We start from the raw sequence: 22,305 nt of genomic DNA, 5'->3' as shown, positions 1-22,305 counted from the left end.
TGCATTCGTATCACTTTTGTCTGCTAATACTGACTCTCCTTTTTATTTTAATTTTATATCTGCAATATGGACATTTATTTTGCTACAAATAACCCTCAAAAATATTTTAATAATTATTATTATTATTTGTTTGTTTCTTTGTTTATAGAGGTCAGAGTTTAAGTAAGTGAAGTCCAGGTCATTAGAATCTATTGCAGTTATTTAAGCAAGAATGTGTGTAAGGTGTATTAAACTTAGTTACCTGAGTGTGACTTATTTGCATGACAGCCAGTGACGACATGACCACACTTCCATAAGATGTAATGTCCTGTCCTTCCCAGCTTCGGATTGGCTCGGTTAAAATCATATGATTTAAATCCTCACGTGTTCGCCCCCAAAATAGGATAGGCTGAAATGATAGCATTATAAGAATGAAGTTTTAAATACCTGCAGATAAGGGGTTTCTCTCTCATAATGGTTTTATTTACATAATCATTAACTCCATGTCTTATATTTAAATTTGTTAAATATGACTATTTTCAGCTTCAAGGATACCTGGAGAGGTTCCCAGCACCCAAAAGATGTGCCCAGTATCCAGCATCCTGCTCCCCTTCACAGGCTTCCTCTACTTTGAAGCGCACATGATTTCATAACATTGCAGTGTTAACAGTGTAGAAGAGTGGACAGGACCAGGACCAACCATTCAATAAGACTACATCAGAGAGTCCAAGGTTACACAGGGCGAAATGAGTTGGACCCTTACCAAGGATCTCCACTCTCTTTATTGGATGTTGCTTTAAACGGTATGCATTCAGCATCCCGGCGCCGGCATCCCGACTGCTGGGATGCCAAAGGTAAGTAACAGGGGGGATAGGTTTAGGGGTTAGGGTCAGGAACTAGGGGAGGGTTAGGTTCAGGCACTAGGGGGGAGGTTAGAGTTAGGCACCAAAGAGGGAGGGTAAGGGTAGGGAGAGGGGGAGGGTTAGCATACCAACCAACAAGTGTTGGTATGTTAACCCTGTCCAAGCATCGGGATTCTGACCGCCAAGATCCTGACCAGTGGCGGCTCTAGAGGTGGGGCTGCAGCGCAGTCCAAAATTCAAATAGGGGAGCCACACCAACTTTTCAAACGCTGCCAAACATAGATGGCCGGGACTCACTGGCAGTTGAAGTAGTTCCCCTAAATGAATTTTGGACTGAGCTGCAGCCCCTCCCCTGGAGCCTCTACTGATCCCGACTGTCGGTATTTCCTACCGATTCCCTTTAAACAACACTGATTTCCGGTAGACAGGTTTTAACCTGTCACAGGTTTTAATCATTGATCTTGGAGGCTTGCCAGGACTGAAGTAGTTGCCTTTGTTTTCTAAAAAGAAATGATTGTTTTATTTTTATTCTGATGTACGGCTATCATGCTTTATTTGTGTGTATTTGTGTGTACTAAATGGCTGTAAAAAGGTTTACGCTATGCCAGCTCTCCTCTTTCTACATGTTTAAATTCCATCCTTAATCCTTGATTAATCTGTAAAGTGAGCAGTACAGAATATTGCATTTGGTATGTATATATGAAATTAGGCAGTGTTTTCACAGGATTGTGCAAGGTTCTGTTTAAGATGGAATTCTGGTATGTAGTTAATATTATCACATTTTTATGAACACAATGAATTAAGTGAACCTACTTCACTATTGGCAAAAGAAAACGCCTTTCTCATTTTTGCACGGTCCGTGGCTTTAATATTGTTGCACTACTATATATTATTTTTATCTTTTGGATACTCTGGGAGTTTTATCGATGTCTGATTAAGAAATCAAGGAGCAAAGCTCCCCAATTTGAGACAAGGAGCTCCAAATAAACATTGTTTTATTTATTTTTGAGGCAAGTCTTTTTTAATCGTTTTCACTATTATTCATGAGCACAGAAATGTAATCCCATAATACTACACTAGATGGCACTAGTTGTTTTTTTCTCCTTTTCCTCCCATCTCTAATCCCCTGTTCCCCATCTCTCTCTCCACCCCTGTCTTACCCCATATCTAGCTCTCCTGGGAACAGGTAGAAGGAAGAGACTGCAGTAGCGGATGGAGGAGAAACTATCTGCCCCTGACTATACATGTTAGCCTCAGAGGAGCTGCAAATCACAGGTTTTAACCATTGACCATTACTGAGGTTGTAGCTTTTGATTTCTAAAATGATGATTGTTTGACCGTTTTCACACCTGATAGTCCAAGTGGATGTGGGAAATGTTTATCAGGTGGGGTAAGATGTTCTCTGCAGCTTATTACAGTCCCCTTTAAAGTCTTGGTGATTCGCTTTCCCCAAATGTGAGTCTGTGGGTGATGTAGGTGACATAGGACTGAATGGAAATCACTCTGCAGATTGTGCAGTCCCTTTATCAATACTGCAGATTCTTTTAGACTCATATAGAAAGTGTCATTATTGATTATGTATCCACTATAGAAGAGATGCATCTTTTCAGATGTGCACACATTTTTGTTACATTGCTTTGAAATAAAATACCTTTATTATATCTCACATGGGTTTTATATTATTCTCATACTGCTTATTTGTGTAAATTTGCTGCTTACAACCAGTGGTGGATTTTCCCTAGGGGCTGCAGCCCCCCAGTAACATCATCCACCCACAGGGACTGCCTAGCAGTGGCAGTGACTTCCCATTGGAAGCACTCCCTGCTGATCACAGCCAGACAGGCAGTCCGAGTGCAGTCCCAGAGGGAGGTGTTTTCTCCCCCTGGGATTGCCAGTCCGGACTGCAATAGCAGAGAGAGTGTTTCCATGGTAAGTCACTCCGCCTGCTATTACGGCAGCCCTATCGGGCTTCCAGGGGCTGCAGATGATGCAGTCCCTAACAACCAGCCTGTTTACGAGCTACGTCAACTTAAGCCCCACTCCGGCCCCACCAGCCAATAATCACTGGGAGGGCAGGGGCAGAGAAGAGGAGATCACGATGCAGACCCCCCCCCGGCCAGAGAGGTAAGGAGCCGCCGCTGCTTGCAGCATATGTGCGCTTACTTTTTAACTTATATCTCCACCAAGAAGATTGCTCATAAAGAATAAAATTGGACCACTGTCAACAATCAAGCAGAACTAAGCATGTGTTACACATACATACAACATTCATTTTAGAATTATTGTGTGTTTTATTACAGTCTATTGTTTTAACATACAAATCCTCATTACAGTAATCTAAAGCTAGTTAATATATGAATTTACCTTAGACACAAACTGTGTATGTATTGTATGAGAATCCGCACGGCCAGGGGTCATTATCTGCAGAGATAGATAAACAATAAAGTTAGTGATCATTTGTAGTACAGAAATGTGGGGAGAACATACAGAATCCGTACAGAAAGTGCTGAAGTTGGAAATGAACCAGGGGCCTCAGTGTTTCACATTAATTGTTCATAAGATATGAATTCTTTCCAAAGCAACATTTGTTTTATACATAGTGTATACTGAAATAGCTGAGCCATAAATGGTGTCTCATACAGATATTTGTCTCAAGACAAAATCAGGGTGCGTCATTAGCTAAGCAGATCTAGTTTTACACATACATTTATGAAAATATAAGAGGTAAACACATCCTGTTTTTCTTTTAAAAAATGGGGCACAGAAATGACTTTGATTGATTAGGATCGTACTTATTGTTTTATCCTGGTACCCAAAGCTACCTCACTTGTCACATCCATCGCATTTCTAGGCAATGTCTTTTCACCGTGTTTGGTGGTGATTTATGAACTCATAGTTTAATACAATCAGCAATTTTTATTTAGAGCACTGAAAAAATTGTGTTGGCGAGTTGCGGCCACTTGTGTTTTAACATCACAGTTTTATGGCCCAAGAGGTCTGTCCAAAATCAGATAATTCTCTGATAATATGAATGCCCTGTTGCGTATCATTTATTATGGGTGCAGCAGTGCAGTGTAGGGAGCGTAGTGCACATGGGCTCCTAGATGAAGAGTGGCCAACATTGCACACCCTGCAGCCCCGAACAATGTCCAATTGGGCTGAGGTTAGCACCAACTATATTACTGGAGCCAAATTTCTGGAGAGATTGCAGGATATATGGCACATGAGTGCGTACAATACAGCAAGGACTCTTGTATTGTGTCACAGTCATTGCTATCTTCTGCATATATAGCTGCACCATTTTGGGGTGGCCCACACTAAAATTTGCATGAGCGCATTCATTTCTTAAAACGCAACTGCCCCTGCAGCCTCAAGGGGTTGGGTATGGGATCACGGGCGGTCAGGGTGCCGAGGGTCAAAATACAGACAACAGCATCCTGACAGTCAGAATACTGACAGAAATTCATAAGTAATCCTTACCCTAACCCTAACCCACCTTTCCCACAACCTAACCCTAACCCTCTCCTCCCCGAAGCCTAACCCTAACCCTCCCCCTCCCCGCAGCCTAACCCTAACCCTCCCCCTGCAAGATCTATCCGTAAAACAGATATGGGTGCAACTTTGCATCAGCTCCTTAATGCCTATTTATATTTATGTTGCACCTTGTTCTGTAAACACAGTTTTATTAAAATGTGCAAAGTAATTATTTGTTGTGTCTAAAAGCAACAAGAATAACCAAATATCAATAGTTGGTATGTAAACCTTGCAGGAAAGTGTAAAAGTAAGGAAGACATATACAATAAGGCAATGTATTTAAATAAAATTGCAGGAGGGAAAATAGAAACAAAAAATGAAGGTTGTCTAAAGGGAATGTAGTTAAAATACCAATGGGCGGAACGTAGTCTGTTGAAATCCTGGTGTTGGAATCCCGGCTCAGGATTTAACATAGATGGCTAAATCCCGACGCCAGCCCACAGACCAACACCGCAATCCCGACAGACGGCTTTCCGATCGTAGGTAATCTGGGGTGCCCTTAGCTGTTAGCCACGGAGGGGGAGGGTTAGTTTTAGGCACCACGGGGGGTTAGGGTTAGGCACCATAGGGGGGGTTAGGGTTAGGCACCACGGGGGGGTTAGGGTTAGGCACCACAGGGGGGGTTATGGTTAGGCACCACAGGGGGGTTAGGGTTAGGCACCACTGGGGGGGTTAGGGTTAGGCACTAAGGGGGGAGGGTTAGGTTTAGGCACCAAGGGGGGAGGGTTAGGGTTAGGCACCACTAGGGGGTGGTTAGGGTTAGGCACTAAGGGGGGACGATTAGGTTTAGGCACCAAGAGGGGAGGGTTAGTTTTAGGCAATTAACAGGGAAGGGTAAGGTGCGGGGTGGGAAGGGGTAGGACTAGGGTGCAAGAAGAGAGGGTTAGGGGGAGAAGGGGGGAGGGTTAGAATACTTACCAGACCCCTGTCAGGATTCCCAGCATTGGGATGCTACTGTCAGTATTTTCACAGCAGTCATTCAGCTGCCAGTATTTCATACCCAACCCATCTAAAGACGGTCAGCTACTTTGCTAACCACAGATGTACTGATCTATTGCTTGCCATTTTAAGGGAGTGAATTAAAGTGCACAGGTGGCAAGTTGGGAAAGTGAAGGAGGAATTTATTATTATCATTGTAATGAATGGGTAAAGGGAGGAGGCTGACATTGAGTTCATTGTTCTATTCCCCATGTGCTGTGTTTTTCTGCACTGAGCACTTCAGCATTTATATGAGAATGAGCCCTTACAGTTACAAAATATTTATTTATAACAAATTTTGTCTGGGAACTCAACAATTAGCATTTTTTTGGATCTTTATTTTAGTTAGAAAGTAATTAATAATGTTTACAGATTTGTAAATGACTCAGAACAATAACTGTTTTACCCTTAAGCACATTTCTAATGTACAGTATTCTCCAGCTGTGTCATATTGTTATGTTAAGCAACGCAGTGTGGATGCTTACAGCACCTTCTCAAACTTCTTGTTGTGCTTTCTTATGGTAAAAAGATAAGCTTCGCTGCTGCACCGGAGGCGATCTATATGCAGAAACTTGTTACAGCAATGTATAATAGTAAATGTAGTACTGACTCTATCATGTTTGCAAATTTTTTCTCAATTCAAATATATATATTTTCAATGCAATACAAAGATACAAAGCCGCTGTGTTATCTTAGTGACGTAATTGCAGAAAATGTCTATAAAACAGCATAGCTATATTTGTTATAAAGGTAAAATATATAGGGAGAGATTTATGAAAACTGATAAACAGGTAATGTACTAAAATTGTCTGAAATCAGTCATTTGCTGTCATTCCAATTCTTTTATTAATTACAAAATCCTGGCTCGTTGTTATGGGTTACAGTTAGTTTTCGTATATAAATGCACTGTACTGTATTTAATAAAAGGACTTGGCTAAACTATTTCCTATAACTAATAAGAAATGCATATGAGCATATGTATTTACATTCTTTCTGCATTTCTAGGGCTAGATGCAGAGTGAGTGAGTACTACACTGTATTGGCATATCTTGCATGAATTTGCTCTGTGCATGTTAAATTAAAAGCAGTCTGCGTACACATATGTGTGCCCATGTAGATCTATGTTCTTCTGCCACTTTCGTTTTCTTGCTCCTGGATATGCTGGATGGGGCCATTTTATTGCAGGCTGAGTATAGTAAATACTTTTTCTTGCAATTGCGGACAAATAGAGACTGAGACAAAGATGCATATATGCCTGAGCAAGCCATATTACATGTAGAGATGAACGGTTTGGTTTTGGCTCGGATCTTCCTGCCAAGTTTGGATCTCAGAAGGAGGCAAAACATCATCTTTAATGGACAAAATTTAATTTTTGTCTGTGACATTTTGCCTCGTTCTAAAGGCCCCCATACATCAGCAATCTGAAAACCACAATTGAACAATTTGAAGATTTATTGCCCGATCTTAGGATTTCCCAATCGAGCAATCTGCGCCCATACACTACAGATCTTTTTCAGTCATTTGCAGATCGATTGCAGCAAACACAGATCTGGCAATCTTGAAAGGCCCATCATTTTGCTAGAAACGGTCTGCAAATCTGCTGATCATGTCCATACACTAGCAATCTACAGCCCCAATCGATCTGTGAAATCCAACATGTTGGACAATCTGATTAAACAATTCCAATCACTTTTTGGTTGCAATCTGCGATCTGTGAAGCCCATACATTGCAGATTTTTATACACAATCGATTGCAAATTGCACAATTGCTGCAATCCATCTCTGATGTATGGGAGCCTTTAGATCTGAATTTGGCGGGAAGATCAAAAACTGAACTGCTCGTCTCTAATTACTGGTGATCAGGGTCAGGTGCAAATTCTAGATGATGGTCACCGCACAGGTGAACAATTTGTGATTGTCTGTTTGCAGTTGCTCCACTGGTGCTAGTTGGTGATTTCTTTTGCATATACTGTATTATGATTTCATGTGCATATTTAAGCAAAACTTTATTTTTCTCTGCTATATTACAGAGGTCTTTTACATTTGATTTGATTCTTAATTCGAATGCATTTGTTGCCAGTGGCATAACTAGGGTATTTTCAGCCCAATGCAAGTAAAAGAATGGAGCCCCCCAAGTAGGTGCACACAAAAAGTGGGCGTGGTCACAAGCCACAAGGGGCGTGATCACTGGAAAAGGGTGGCGTGGCAACATTACACACCACCGTTTCTCGTCACTCTGGGAACATTCTTTTCCATTCCATATGTACCTTAATGCCCCAAGTAGTAGTGTCCCTCTTGCAATGCCCACTGTAGTAGTTCCCATTATGCAATGTCCCCAGTAGCAATGCCCCTTATGCAGTGCCCCCAGTAGTAGTGCCCCTATACAGTGCCCCCAGTAGTGCCCCTTATACAGTGCCCCAGTAATGCACCCTTATACAGTGCCCACAGTAGTACCAATTAGACAGTGCCCCCAGTATTGCCTCTTACACAGTGACGCTAGTAGTGGTCCCCCTATGCAGTGCCCCTAGTAGTGCCTCTTATACAGTGCACCCAGTAGTGGTCCACCCTATGCAATGCCCCTGATATAGTGCCCCCCATAGTAGTCCTCCCTATGCAGTGCCCCCAGTAGTGCCTCTTTTATAGTGCCCCCAGTTCCCACTATGCAGTGCCCCCAGCAGTGCCCCTTATATTGTGCCCACTGTAGTAGTCCCCCCGTATGCAGTGCCCACAGTAGTAGCCCCCCTATGCAATGTCCCCAGTAGTGCCCCTTATATAGTTCCCAGTAGTAGTCCCCCCTATGCAGTGCCCCTAGTAGTGGTCCCCCCTATGCACTGCCCCTTATTTAATGCCCCCATTAGTAGTACACCCAGTAGTGCCCCTAGTAGTAGCCCCCCTATGCAGTGCCCCCAGTAGTGCCTCTAGTAGTAGTCCCCCCTATGCAGTGTCCCTTATATAATGACCCCAGTAGTGCCCCTAGTAGTAGTCCCCCCTATGCCGTGACCCTAGTAGTGGTCCCACTGTGGGAGCCGGAAGATGGCCCTCATGAGTGAGCTCCAGCCCAACTCCAGCAGTGGGCACAGCAGTCAATGAGAGTCTGGCTGCCAAAACAAACACACTGCTGCCGGATTGTACGAGTGTACTACCCGGGCGGCAGTGTTTGTTACTGTGTAGTGCGGTCCACACTGACCAGTTGCCAGTGACCTGGACCACGGCTGGCGGCGCCCCCCCCCATACCGCCGGTCTGATGGTACCCAGGGCACGAGCCCTGCTCAACCCCCACCCCAGTTACCCCACTGTTTGTTGCACATAAAATAAATTGTTTAAAACATGGGCACAAATGGGACATGAGTGTATGTACATATTCCTGGCATAAACTCTGCATATATGGTACTGGTGCTGACCAACATGCCTTTTAAGATAGTTGTCACTTTGCATGTGGTGAGAATTTCCAGTTTTTTAGTGAATGTAATCCGCGCCTACGATTTGGGGAGCAATTGTGAACAATCTGCATCAGCCGCATATTGCCTATATAATATATATACCGATACTCCTGAAGAAGCTGGGAGATTACATACAAGCGAAACGTGTTGAGAGGTTCATTCCTAGAAACTCCCCAACCTTCCTGGAAAGGATCGCGGTGTTTAAAGAAGTTTTGGGTGTCTAATATCTCACAAACTCTATACTACTGCACAATGGATGCTAAAGGGAACTTTGAGAAAAACCACCCCAGAGACTGATAATCTATTCCGCTGCTCAATCTTTTCTGACATACAGGAGGGAGTACTAATCCCAGTACAAGTATTTTGGGACTTGATATAATTTTGCATTGTGAATATTTATTTTTTCACTTGTTCATGTTTGTATTATGATTGTAATTTTATCAACTGAGTACACACTTTTAAGTAGGGATGTGCGCCGGACCATTTTTGCTGGATTTGGATTTGGTTCTAATTCGTCGTCCGGATTTGGATTTGCCAAACTGCGGTGACTGGCTTTGGATTTGGATTTGGATTTTTTTACAAAAATTGACAAAAAAAGCTAAAATCACATAAATTGGTCTTGTTTTTCTTCCTAGAGTATTATTAACCTCAATAACATTAATTTCCAGTCAATTTAGAACACCTCGCAGCTTATAATATTGTTTTCAACATTATTGGCCAAAGGTTGCAGTGAGCTGACTGGTTACTAAGCGACAAAGCAGCAGCACAACGACACATACACCACAGTATAAAGCACATCTATGACACATTGCCACACAGCAGTGGCAGAAATGAAAAGTAGTGCACCCACCCAGTGGGGTATGGCCAGCAGAATCACAGTACTTGTTTACAAAGTGGGCTACGGCCCAAGGAGTCACAGTGCACAATCTTATTCACATTCCTTCACATAGTGCCCCTGATTCACATTACACCATAAAGTAGTGTCTCTTATTTATGTTACAACACACAGTAGTGCCCCTTTTACACAATGCCCACAGTAGTGACCCTTTTACACAATGCCCACAGTAGTGACCCTTTTACACAATGCCCACAGCAGTGAACCTTATACACAAAGCCCACAGTAGTAATGCCCCTTATTCAATGCCCACAGTAGTAGTGCCACTTATACAATGCCCACAGCAATAGTGTCCCTTACACAATGCCCCCAGCAGTGATGTCCCTTACACAATGCCAACAACAGTGGTGTCCCTTACACAATGCCCCCAGTAGTGGTTCCCCCTATGCAGTCCCCTTAGTAGTAGGGCCCCTTATGCAGTGCCCCCAGTAGTAGAATGCCCCCCAGTAGTATGCCCCCCATTAGCAGGCCCCCAGTAGTATGCCCCCATAAGCAGGCCCCCAGTAGTATGCCCCCCAGTAGTATGCCCCCCATTAGCAGGCCCCCAGGAGTATGCCCCCATAAGCAGGCCCCCAGTAGTATGCCCCCCAGTAGTATGCCCCCCATTAGCAGGCCCCCTGGAGTATGCCCCCATAAGCAGGCCCCCAGGAGTATGCCCCCCAGTAGTATGCCCCCCATTAGCTGGCCCCTCAGTAGTATGCCCCTCAGTAGTATGCCCCCCATTAGCAGGCCCCCAGTACTATGCCCCCCAGTAGTATGCCCCCCATTAGCAGGCCCCCCAGTAGTATGCCCCCCATTAGCAGGCCCCAGTAGTATGGCCCCATTAGCAGGCCCCCAGTAGTATGCCCCCCAGTAGTAGGCCCCCCATTAGCAGGCCCCTCCATTAGCAGGCCCCCATACACACATAAAAAATAACTTACCTGTATCCCCGCTCCAGCCGCCGTCCACTCTGCTGCCACGCGACGAGGAGGGAGCCGGAAGACGGAGCTCCTGAGTGAGCTCCGGCCGGCTCCCTCCGTGCAGCAGCCAATGAGAGTCTGTGTGACTCTCACTGGCTGCTGTAACAAGCACACGGCTGCCGCTGGCGGCTGTGCTTGTTCTGTGTAGGGCAGACCGCTATCACAGCGGTCTGCCCTACACTCTAGGAGCCCTGATGTTGGATTCTCTAGCAAGAATCCAACATCAGGCAGCCGCCGTTCAGCCCCGAACGGGGATCCGAGTCAGGCGGGGAACACTCAAACAGGGTTCGGGTGGACTCGGATCCCCTATGTTCGGTGCGGTTCGGATTCCACAGAATCAGAACTGCTCATCTCTACTTTTAAGTGTACTAATGCTTGACAATGAATTAAGGGGCATATGTATCAAAGCTTGATGTGAGATAAAATTGTGAAATATATATCATCAACCAATCAGCTCCAAACTATCATTTCTTAAATACAGCCTGCAAAATGTTAGTTAGAAGCTGATTGGTTGGTGATATTTATCTCACAATTTTATCTCACATCAAGCTTTGATACATATGCCCCTAAATGTTTTTATATTAATAGTATAAAAACGTCCATCTTAATCATTTATTCATTTTGATACCAATACAGCGCTGGTTCTTGTGTTATTTTCTGTTTATGATTATTGTTGGGACTGACTACCCCTTTACCAGCTGCTTAATTGACAGCGCGACAGTATTATTTTATTTTATTACTGCCTATATAATATGAAGGTGCTATTTTGCTTGCTTTGTAGATGCAAAAAATGTTACCCTTAGAAAAGCAACACACATTTGTAAAATGACAGCAAAACCAGCTGTGCTATTGAAGCAAAACCAATATATATTGTTCAGGGAGAAAGATTTCAGCTACTTACTGTGCCGGCCAGCTCCTGCGGAATACAGCACAGCCCTCCATTCGGAGATGTACAAGGAGAATTTACTGCTGACTGGTTCCTGCGAAAAGAGGGATGAGTAGAGAGAAACTAATATAATTCACCCAGATTAGAAAGCTTTACAGTACATACATTATGATCCATTATTTGGTACCGTGCATGGTTTTATTATTTAAATGCATATTTATGACAATGCAGCTCAGAAATTCACAGTGCACTAAACTAATGCGTTCGTCGTATGCAGCTTCCTCGGCAGTGTCACTGGCCTGCAATCTCATGTGTATTGATGCAGCCCATAAAATGACTATCATATTCACTATTTGTGTGGGAAACAGATGCACTTAAACCTATTGGAGCAGCTATGCTGATAAGTGTCAGCGGTGTGTGATGGAGGATAGTCCACACGATGAATAGCTTAACCAGGGATTGGCTAATTAACAGCATGACAGCAGGATGCGAGACAGCACAGGATTAATGCAGCACAATGCAGGAACATATAGTATAAGACAGACCCAGTCAGGGGCGGATTAATGTAGGTGGGATGGGTATGGGATGCCGGCGCTCGGGATCACGGCAGTCAGAATCCAGACAACGGTATCCCAACAGGGTTAGAATACCGACACCTAACCCCCCTCCTCTCCCTACCCTAATCCTCCCCCTAGTCCCTAAACCTACCCTCCCCCTTCCCACACCCTAAACTTAACCCTCCCCCCTTAGTGCCTATCCCTAAACCTCCCCCTAGTGCCTAAGCCTAACCCTTAAAGCTAACCCTTCCCCAAACCCAGCTACTTACCTTCGGGATTCCCTAGGTTGGGATTCCAGTGTCTGCATTCTGAGCACTGGAATCCCTTAGGTCGGGATATTGACTGTATCTCATGCAGGTGGCATGTGGTGGGATCAGGGCCGGCTCTTGGGGTTTTCGACCAGTGCTGTGGAACAGGGGCGTCACCACATAGAGGGAGCACCCCTCCTCAATATCCCGATTTCCGTGGCACAGTGCAGTCCCACTGTTCCACCTGTGGGCCGAAGTGGCCCGCGGGTGGTCATATCGGGAGGTTGGGGATCCCCATTGCTGCAGCTGTGCGGCAGTGCCAGACCACGGAGTAGCTGAATGGATGCTCCGCACATACAAGCGGGGAAGACCAGCTAGTGATGGAGTGCTGGGCTTGCCCCCAGCCTGACGTTATTTGGAGGCATGCCATGCGGGCACTCCTTCAAATAACGTCAAGTAGGGGGCGTGACCTATGGTAATTAGACCACGCCCCAATTTTTGAGAGTATTGGACGCTATTAACTGCATGGGCACAGGGTGCTCCGACCCCTGGAGCCGGCATTGGGTGGGATAGAGCACGCACCTGTAGATACATTAAGTAGGTGGCAACTCATGGTATACCCAGGGTGTCTGGCACAATCTCCTCTTGGGAGACTGTCAGAGGCACGTCCTTACTATCCAAAGGACGGAAGAGGAAGATGCGCGGTAATGGCAAGCATGCACAGTAGCAGAGCCTGCTAAAGGATCCCTCACTGTTACCTGCGGCTTACACTTGAGCTGGCTGCTGGCCATACATGCGCATTTTAACCCCGTGGTGTCAGGGCCTCCCTCTAGCTCTCTATGCGCTAGAGGGATGTAGTCAGGATGCCGGCGGACGACTATCATAAGCCCCACGCCGAAATCCCGATGCCCGGCATACCGAACGTAGGTAAGCCAGGCATCTGTAGCTGATAGCCGCAGGGGGGAGGGTTAGGTTTAGGGACACACGGGGGGACTTAGGGATAGGCACCTCCCTGGGAGGGTTAGGTTTAGGCACCCCTGGGTGGAGGTTAGGTTTAGCCACTAGGGGGGAGGTTAGGGTTAGGCACCACTAAGGGAGGGTTAGGGGGGTGAGAGGGAAGAGTTAGGCTACTTACCTACCCTAGTCGGGATCTTCATCTGCCGGCCTTCTGGTGTCGGGATTTCATCCGCCAGCCTTACATCCGGTGGTATTGCATACCCATTCTGTGCTAGACACATCTTGTGACTTGCTATATAATAGGTAAATATGCAATGAAGATTGATTTTGGACCTTACCTCCTCATAACAATGAAATAGAATACTTAGACATAACTGGTCTGTTTAATAAAATTCGTTTTTTGCAATATATTCACATGCCTCTAAATTACTTCAAATTATTTGCTCACATATTAAATCCATCTGTCCCAGGGGAATTGGTATATAATGCCAGCGGCTGAATTGCCGCCAGATCAAATACCGACAGTGGAACCCCTAGGGACCCAATTCCCAACTGGGGCTGGTAAGTTACCTAACCCTTCCCTCTCCCCCCCCTAACGAAAAACCCTCCCTTAGTGGTGCCTAACCCTAACCTCCCCCCTAGTGGCTAACCCTAACCTCCCCCTGTTAGTGCCTAAACCTTCATTCGGTAAGCCGGGTGTCGGTTTTTTGTAGTGGGGCTAATGATAGGCATCAGGACTTCGACGCCTATCTTTAGTCCCCTGTCGGGCTGTCAGTGTTGGGATATCGGCGGGCGGGATAGTGCCCGCCGGTATCCTGACTGCATCCCCTCCCAGGTCTATATGTTGGTTGCGATTTTGTTGCTTTTCATATATTTGTACTGCATCTCCTTTCTACCTTGAGGTGCTCATTCACGAAGACCTGTAATTCTTCCTGTGTTAGACAAGTAATAAATGTTTTCTTAGGTTAGATCATTTGTTTCCTGGTATTTCTTTACATTTCGTTGAATACACATGAAAAACAACAACATATTTAAAAGATTAGCTTCCTCTTTATTTTTTACAGTTATCTTTTCTATCTTATACATTTGTGGACCAAATTATTGGTGTTATTTCCTGGCTGTTTATGCACTGAAATAATCGTCGGATTAGATGTACTGTGCTAACTTTAGCCGTTTGCTTTTCAGCTTTAAACTTTATTGATTTATTTTTTAACCATTTTTTAATGCAATCCTTTTATTTCCACAATGCATGTAATACATCTATTAATTGTCTAACAATATATATGCTCTTTTTTGTTCCCTTATTGTTTCCAATACTAACTTGTATAACCACATTTGTTGCCTTCTGTTACATTTTTGTTTATATGTAAGTACTTTCAACATTTATTTTGAAATATCTATTTTTTTTTAATTGCCTCTTTAGGCCCGTATTCAATGATCCGCGAAAAGCCAAGATCCGCGGAAAAGTATCGCCAGTCTTGGATTTTTGCATTTCGGAAACTTATCTCCGTATTCAATTCCAAATGGTTTTCGTGTACGCGGAAACTCAATGCAATGTAATACGCCAAAACAATTTGCCTCAGAATAGCAAGTGGAAAGAAGTGCAACATTTTTATTTTGGGGTGCAAAAGTGGGGAAACCACTCAGAACCCTTGGGACAGCCCCCCAAAGGACAACTGTGTCAAAAAATCCCTAAAAGAAAGTTAAGAACACCCCAAAAAAGTACTTTAATTTTGGGGGTGAAAAAGTACAAAGTGGGGGGACAAGCATAAAAACTAGCAAAAATTTTTTGGGTGGTATACAAGGATGGGTCAAGTGTGTTTTTGATTGCAGGTGCAACAGGAGCGTTTTTCATGTTTTTTTTAACTTCACTTTACAGACTTTAAAATATGCTAGCACCCATTTTCAAGTACCCCAAATTTGACAGGACTACTTATTTTCACCCAAAAATATTGCTTAATGCCATTCTTCACCACTTGTGCAAAGACGCTAATAAGAAGCCATTGAAACAACTTAAGTACCCCAAATAGCTTTATTAGGGCTATTTGGGCACATCAACTTTGATCCCCAATGTTAGTGTATCTTTTTGGGGGGTTCAGGCTGATTTCCCCATTTCTGACAGCACTTTCCGCCTGTTCCGCCTTCGCGGCTTGCCTTTTTCACGTGGTTTGGAACTGAATAGGGCGAATAGCGGGGGGCGCGCACGATAAGTTTCCGCATCCAAAACACACAAAACATGCCTGAGCCTCCAAGAGGAGTTCAGCATCAGCACTGCCCGGTCCGCAGCTCTTTAATGTGACCGGCAGCTCTAGCACTGCGGCACACTTCACAACCGCCCGCGGCACAGCGGTTGAAAACCTCTGTATTAGATAGTATCAAGTCCTAAAGAGATTTCCATATGATTCTTCTATAAGTAGTTCGCCAGAACCACAAGTTTAAGGGGTCTTTGCATCAAGCAGTGAAAAGTGTAGAGAAATGGACCAGTTGATAAGTTGCCCATAGCAACCAATCAGCTGCTACCTATTATTTTATAGACTGTACTTGATAAATCCTACTTCAAAGCTGATTGGTTGCTATGGGCAACTTCCCCACACTTTTAACTGCTTCATACATAAGGGCCTATTCATCAACATTAAAATAACAGTTTTAAGGATATTTTCCTTAATTACCGTTATTTTAGTATTTATGAAGACACTTAACACAGGAGATATCACTGATATCTCCTGGTTAAGTCTGCCTGCGTTAATTTACATTAGTATGGGGATGTAGAAATTATGTTATTCATCAAATTCTGAAAATTATGTATTTTTGGAATTTGATGGTGTTACTATACGCGACTCTCAGTTGGCGTATAGTAGGATACACGGCTGTCAGTGTGGGCAGGTCCTCCTCAGCTCCCTCTGTCGCTCCCTGGTCCCTTCTCCGGCCCCAGCTGCTGCTCTGACACTGTGTTCTCCCTGGAGAACACAGTACAGTTTTAAAGTTAAAAAGGTTTTTTTTTTTTTACTTTACTGTGTTCGGAAGGGAGGAGGGATATTACTTAAACTGAGACTAAGGGGCTGATTCTGAGTTGGATGTAGAATCTTTTGCCAGTAGCACGTCTGTGACTTTATGCTAATGCCGCTACAAGCGCTTCCCCTGGTGTAAACCTGTGTGTATGACACTGCAAGGGCGGGGACCCCCATTTAGAGCATCCCCATACACTGCAAATATGCTTAGTGCATATTGGTGCATCGAAACTTGTACCAGTCTCATGCTAGGCGCAGAATCTCTGTGTAAGTATGGGCTCCATTGTGAGCAACTAAGTGTCTGTGTACACAACCATTTCAGTACCACACTCGGGACACACCCATAACATGCCTTTGAGATGGACCATCTCTATGTGTCTGACCAGCCACCTCCCTGTCACCACCAAGGAATGCCCAATCCATTATCAGTACACTTCTGCATCTGTGCACCTCAAATCACTACTAGGACTCTGAATCTGACATCACTACTGCGACTCTGCATCTGACATCACTACTGCGACTCTGTATCTGACATTACTACTGCAACTCTGTATCTGACATCACTACTGCGACTCTGCATCTGACATCACTACTGCGACTCTGCATCTGACATCACTACTGCGACTCTGCATCTGACATCACTACTGCGACTCTGCATCTGACATCACTACTGCGACTCTGCATCTGACATCACTACTGCGACTCTGCATCTGACATCACTACTGCGACTCTGCATCTGACATCACTACTGCAACTCTGCATCTGACATCACCACTGCGACTCTGCATCTGACATCACTACAGTCTCAAGCGGCATATTCATACTACTGCTTGCGATCACTAATGGAGCATACACGCAGTCAGGTTTTTCTTCAGATCTGAACGATAACGATTTAAAAAAATCTTCAATCATTCATATCTGAAGGAAAATCTGATATATCTGACATATCTGTCAGATCTGTCAGATGAACGATTTGAACGATGTGCGTTCCCGATGGTCAGATAACGATATCTGACATCTGATGTTGTTGCAGTCAGATTTGGACGATTCCATTAATTTTAATGCAGTTAAAAATCGTTCATATTGTTCAAATCTTTGGTAAAATCGTTCAAATCGTTCATCTGACAGATCTGACAGATCTGACAAGTCTGATATATCTGACCGTGTGTATGCTCCATTAGATCAGCTGTTTTTTAAAAAAACGTATGTAATCCATTTCCATCTAGCAAGCTATATATTGTTACTTACATTTCTGCCTCACTGAATTTATCTCTGTTAGCAAATATTTAGATGTAATGACTAGATTGTAATTTGTATTACCTGGGTGGGGGATGTTGTTCAGTGGAGCCTAGTTTATGGTAGGATACTGCTTGTGTTTATTCAAACCCTGTACTAAATTTCTTCTTTGATTAGTGGAGCATTTGTACTCAGCTGCAGCATGTCTCAATCAGACTTACTTTAAATCATAACCAGTCTAGAGGTAGCCATGGATGAGGATGGCAGTCGTGTATAATAAGCACTAAGGGCCTGATTCAGACCCGCTCGCAAGCGGGTCGAAGGCCGGGCAGTGCGTACGCGCGAGCCCCAGAGCGAGTGAGAAATTCACTCACCCTGCGGCTCGCTACAAACGGGGCGGCTGTCGATGTTGATCGATAGCTCGCCCCATTTTCTAGGCGGGAAGCTCACTGGGGCTTGCGGAAGATGAGACCTTACCACAAGGGTCTCGTGGCAAGCCCGATGGTCGCGACTATCGCGACCATCACCTGGCTGCTCGCAAAAGCTGTGGGTGGTCACCAGAAGGCCAGATAAAATTAAAAAAAAGAAACCCTTCAGACCTGCGAGCTGCCTTCTGCAGCGAGCGGGTCTGAATCAGGGCCTAAGTGTGTTATAACACAAAGTGTAATTTATGTAACATTTAAAAAACAGTTGAACAAACATTGAACAACATCTAAAACAAGGTAATTCCAATATCATTCCTTAACAGTAGTTTGTGTGTTGTATATTTTTGAATGTTTTGAAAAAATGTATCAAAAAGTTCTATTAGTGATCTCACTCAATGGATTCATCTCTAAAACTACTACATCCTTTACTCTCCCTGCAGCCCATCCTTCTGTACATTTTGCTGCCTCATTACTTTTCTCTCCTCTTACAAACACACGAGCTTTTCAATTATCTATACACATTACATCCACAACCTCTCGCCATAAAAATCATTCATACAAATCCCACAAATATATTTATATCTCTCTCCTGTTCCTTCTATTAGCTGGTGACATATCACCAAATCCAGGGCCGACCCACATGCCACACCCACAGCAAACTATAAATCCAGCTAACCTCATAAACATTGCGTGCCTCCCTTCACCCTCCAAGTCACTAAAATGTGCCTTATGGAATGCACGCTCTGTCTGCAACAAACTAACATCCATCCATGACCTCTTTATTTCAACTAAACTCAACCTTCTGAAAATAACAGAAACATGGCTCACACAATCAGACACTGGGCCTGATTCAGACCCGCTCACGAGCGCTGAGCGCTCGCAAGCGTGTCGATGGTGCCCTAGTGCGCGTGCGCACGACAGAGGGAGCTCCGTCATGCGCATGCGCGAGACCCGGATAGCGACAGCCAAGCTGCCGCTCCGGGTCTCGCACCAAAGGGGGTGTGCTGTCGATGGTGAGTGACAGCACGCCCCCTTTGGTGGGCGTGCCGGGGGTGTGGCTGCCGGGGGTGTGGCTGTCTCAAAATCATGTTACATACATCTAAAAAACATGTCCAAAATTCGACCAAATCTCACACAAGACACTGCAAAAACTCTAATCCATGCACTCATTATTTCCCGCATTGACTATTTCGCCACACTGCAAAAACTATTTCGCCACAAAAACTATTTCGCCACACTGCAAAAACTCTAATCCATGCACTCATTAGTGATGTCAGTCGGAGTGATTTTGGCTCTGATAGAGCCAAAATCACTCCAGGGCTTGCGGTCACCGAGACCCTACCGCAGGGTCTCGTCACAAGCCCGATGGTCACGATGGTCTTGACCATCGCAACCATCATCATGGACGCTCGCATAAGCTGTGGGTGGTAACCCACAGCTATGCGAGTGTCCAGGATCCAGGAGGACGCACCAAAAAAATCCAAAAAACGCCCTGATTCAGAACGGGCGCTCGTTCAGAGCGTCCGGCTCTGAATCAGGCCCACTGTCTCCCCTGCTGCACCTTCACACGGTAACCTACACGTCTCACACACCTTCAGGCCTGGTAATTGTAAAGGAGGTGGGGTAGGAATATTACTCTCCCAATCTTTCACAGTTCTTCTACAGGTACCTTCACTTACATTTACATCATTTTAATGACATTCTATCAGGACTTTCACCCCTTTCTCTCTGCGAGTTGATGCTATCTATTGCTCGCCAAACTAATCTGCTCTTTTGGATTTCAGTACCATCTGTATGCAGATGATACTCAAATCTACCTATCCTCTCTAGATTTATCACCATCTGTATTGGTCCATGTCACTGAATGTATTTCTGCCATTTCATCTTGGATATCATCTTACCACCTGAAACGTAATATTTCTAAAACAGAATTAATTATATTTCCACTGGCCAATAACAGTTACCAATCTGATCTCTTTATCACTGTTGATAACTCAACAATCCACCCCGCCCCACAAGCTCGCTGCCTAGGTGTCATCCTTGACTTTGAACCTGTCCCTTGTTCCCCACATTCAATCTGTCTCAAAATAATGTTACATACATCTAAAAAACATGTCCAAAATTCGACCATATCTCACACAAGACACTGCAAAAACTCTAATCCATGCACTCATTATTTCCCGCATTGACTATTGCAATAGTCTCCTTACTGGTCTTCCCAAAAACAGGCTATCGCCATTACAATCCATTATGAATGCAGCTGCGAGGCTTATCTTCCTTGCCAAATGCCAAACGTCTGCTACCCCGCTCTGTCATTCACTCCAGTAGGTTGCTGGTTTTCTACCGTATTCAATACAAAATACTGTTACTTACACATAAGGCCATTAACCAAACCACACCAAGATACATCTCATCACTCATCTCAAAATATCTCCCAACCCGACCTCTCCACTCAGCACAAGATCTGCGTCTCTCATCCCCATGCATTACTTGCTCCCATTCATGGTTTCAGGACTTTCTTCAGGCTACACCCACTCTATGGAATGCCTTACCATGCACAGTAAGACTTACCTCTAGTCTTCAATCCTTCACCTCTTCAGACAAGCTTATCAGATTCCATAACCACTTTGTATCCGATATCACCACTGCGACTCTGTATCTGACATCACCACTGCGACTCTGTATCTGATATCACTACTGCGACTCTGTATCTGACATCACTACTGCGACTCTGTATCTGACATCACTGCTGCGACTCTGTATCTGACATCACTACTGCGACTTTGTATCTGACATCACTGCTGTGACTCTGTATCAGACATCACTGCTGCGACTCTGTGTCTGACATCATCACTGCAACTCTGTATCTGACACAAAAATAATCACTCAACTGTGTCCGGCATCAACATACTGTCCGAGTCAGAGTCAGGCCCTAACAGCTGTCCCACTAACAGAGCAGGATGGGAGTTCTCCCTTGAAGGACTGTAGAATAGCAGCAGAGGTATGTTACCGCATAGCCCTGATAGCCTTGCATCTGCTTCATATTTCTGTTTATGTCCCTTCACTTTGCATTTCTCTAAATAGCTTCCTTTGCACTTTCTTTCCTCCTCCACCTTCTCCTAACCAGCTCATCCTGGTAACCATCGATGGTCATCCCACCAATTGCCATCCCTACAACAACTGGCCTCCATTCATAATATTTTCATCTCTAATTTCCTAAAGCTCTTGGCCAGACCCCTCCTGTTAATGACCACACTTACCAAATGGCTGGTCATGCCCCTTCAGCGAACACCTTCCATTACATTTCCCAGGTGGGCCCTTCATGCTCCAGTCCAACACTGGCGGCTCTGATCTAGATAAGATGTTTGCTTGCACAATTTTTGGTGCACATGCTCATTACAGAAATGCATATCTTATGCAAAAAAAGTATGTCCAACTCTAAATCTGGAGCTCATTCAGACCCAATCGCTAAGCAGCGGCCACTCGCTGTTGCCGATAATCGCACATCTGCACATGCATATGGTTCGCAATTCGCGTGCGCAAGCCAGTCTTAGCGATTGGGAATCGAGTGCTCATTGCTCACAGACTGGCCACTACTTTGAGTGACAGATAGTGCCGTTTGTGGGTGGTAACAGGGGAAGGTGCTTGTGAACGGGGGTGTGGATGTGCGAACGCAGGCGTGTCTGGCCGTCAGAACAGGGTTTAATGGGTGTGCATAATTAGCAAAGTAGCATCATTGAACACGTCACGGTTGATTTTTAGCCTTAACTGCTCGCAGTGCTTGAGGGAGAATAGGGTCTATCACAAGCACTGCGAGCAGCTCCAATGGCCCTCGATGTTCCCAATTAAATACACACTTCCTGGAGATGATGTGTGCAGCGAGTGACAATTGGGAGGTTTTATAGTCCTGCGTACGTTCACTGCCATCGCTCTCTAGGACATAGAGGGCGTACTTACACTGCAAAGTGCGAACGCTTGATTTGCATACCCCTTTTCCAGGCAAGCGGCCGCTGCTTAGCGATCGGGTCTGAATGAGCTCCTAAGTCCCTTAGTATGCAAATCATGTTATTGTCAAATTACACATTTGGGGCTTTTTATTACAGTTAGGAGCAAATCAAGCTAAAGGGTGTAAATTAGTATCTTATAATAGGTCAGTGATTCTCAACTCAAGTCCTCAGGCACAGGTAATTTCATCTATTTTGCATGGCCTGTTAGGGGTACTTGAGGACTGGAGTTGAAAACCGTTGTAATAGATGGATTTGCACCTAACAGAATGAGACCCATTGTGAAGTCGAAGGAGCAGCTAAGATACAAGACACTAGAAGAAGAAATCTGTCCCT

General features: G+C 44.6%; 1 protein-coding gene across 1 annotated transcript in view; it reads right to left on the bottom strand.

Annotated features, from left to right (window-relative positions):
* The window catches only part of LOC148537906 (putative pleckstrin homology domain-containing family N member 1), a 72,476-nt gene that overhangs the window by 36,347 nt on the left and 13,824 nt on the right, over positions 1 to 22,305 (bottom strand). The window contains exons 2-4 of the mRNA XM_088460101.1: positions 11,550 to 11,628; positions 3,207 to 3,263; positions 242 to 388 (exon numbers count right to left, since the gene is read on the bottom strand). Coding sequence (XP_088316227.1) covers positions 242 to 388; positions 3,207 to 3,263; positions 11,550 to 11,628 — 283 coding nt within the window. The remainder of the gene's footprint in view (positions 1 to 241; positions 389 to 3,206; positions 3,264 to 11,549; positions 11,629 to 22,305) is intronic.

This window comes from Taudactylus pleione, unplaced genomic scaffold (genome assembly GCF_031769625.1).
Source record: "Taudactylus pleione unplaced genomic scaffold, aTauple2 ptg000042l, whole genome shotgun sequence".
NCBI lineage: Eukaryota > Metazoa > Chordata > Amphibia > Anura > Myobatrachidae > Taudactylus > Taudactylus pleione.
The sequence above is the reverse complement of the archived record's forward strand: the minus strand, read 5'-3'. Positions and strand labels throughout refer to the sequence as shown.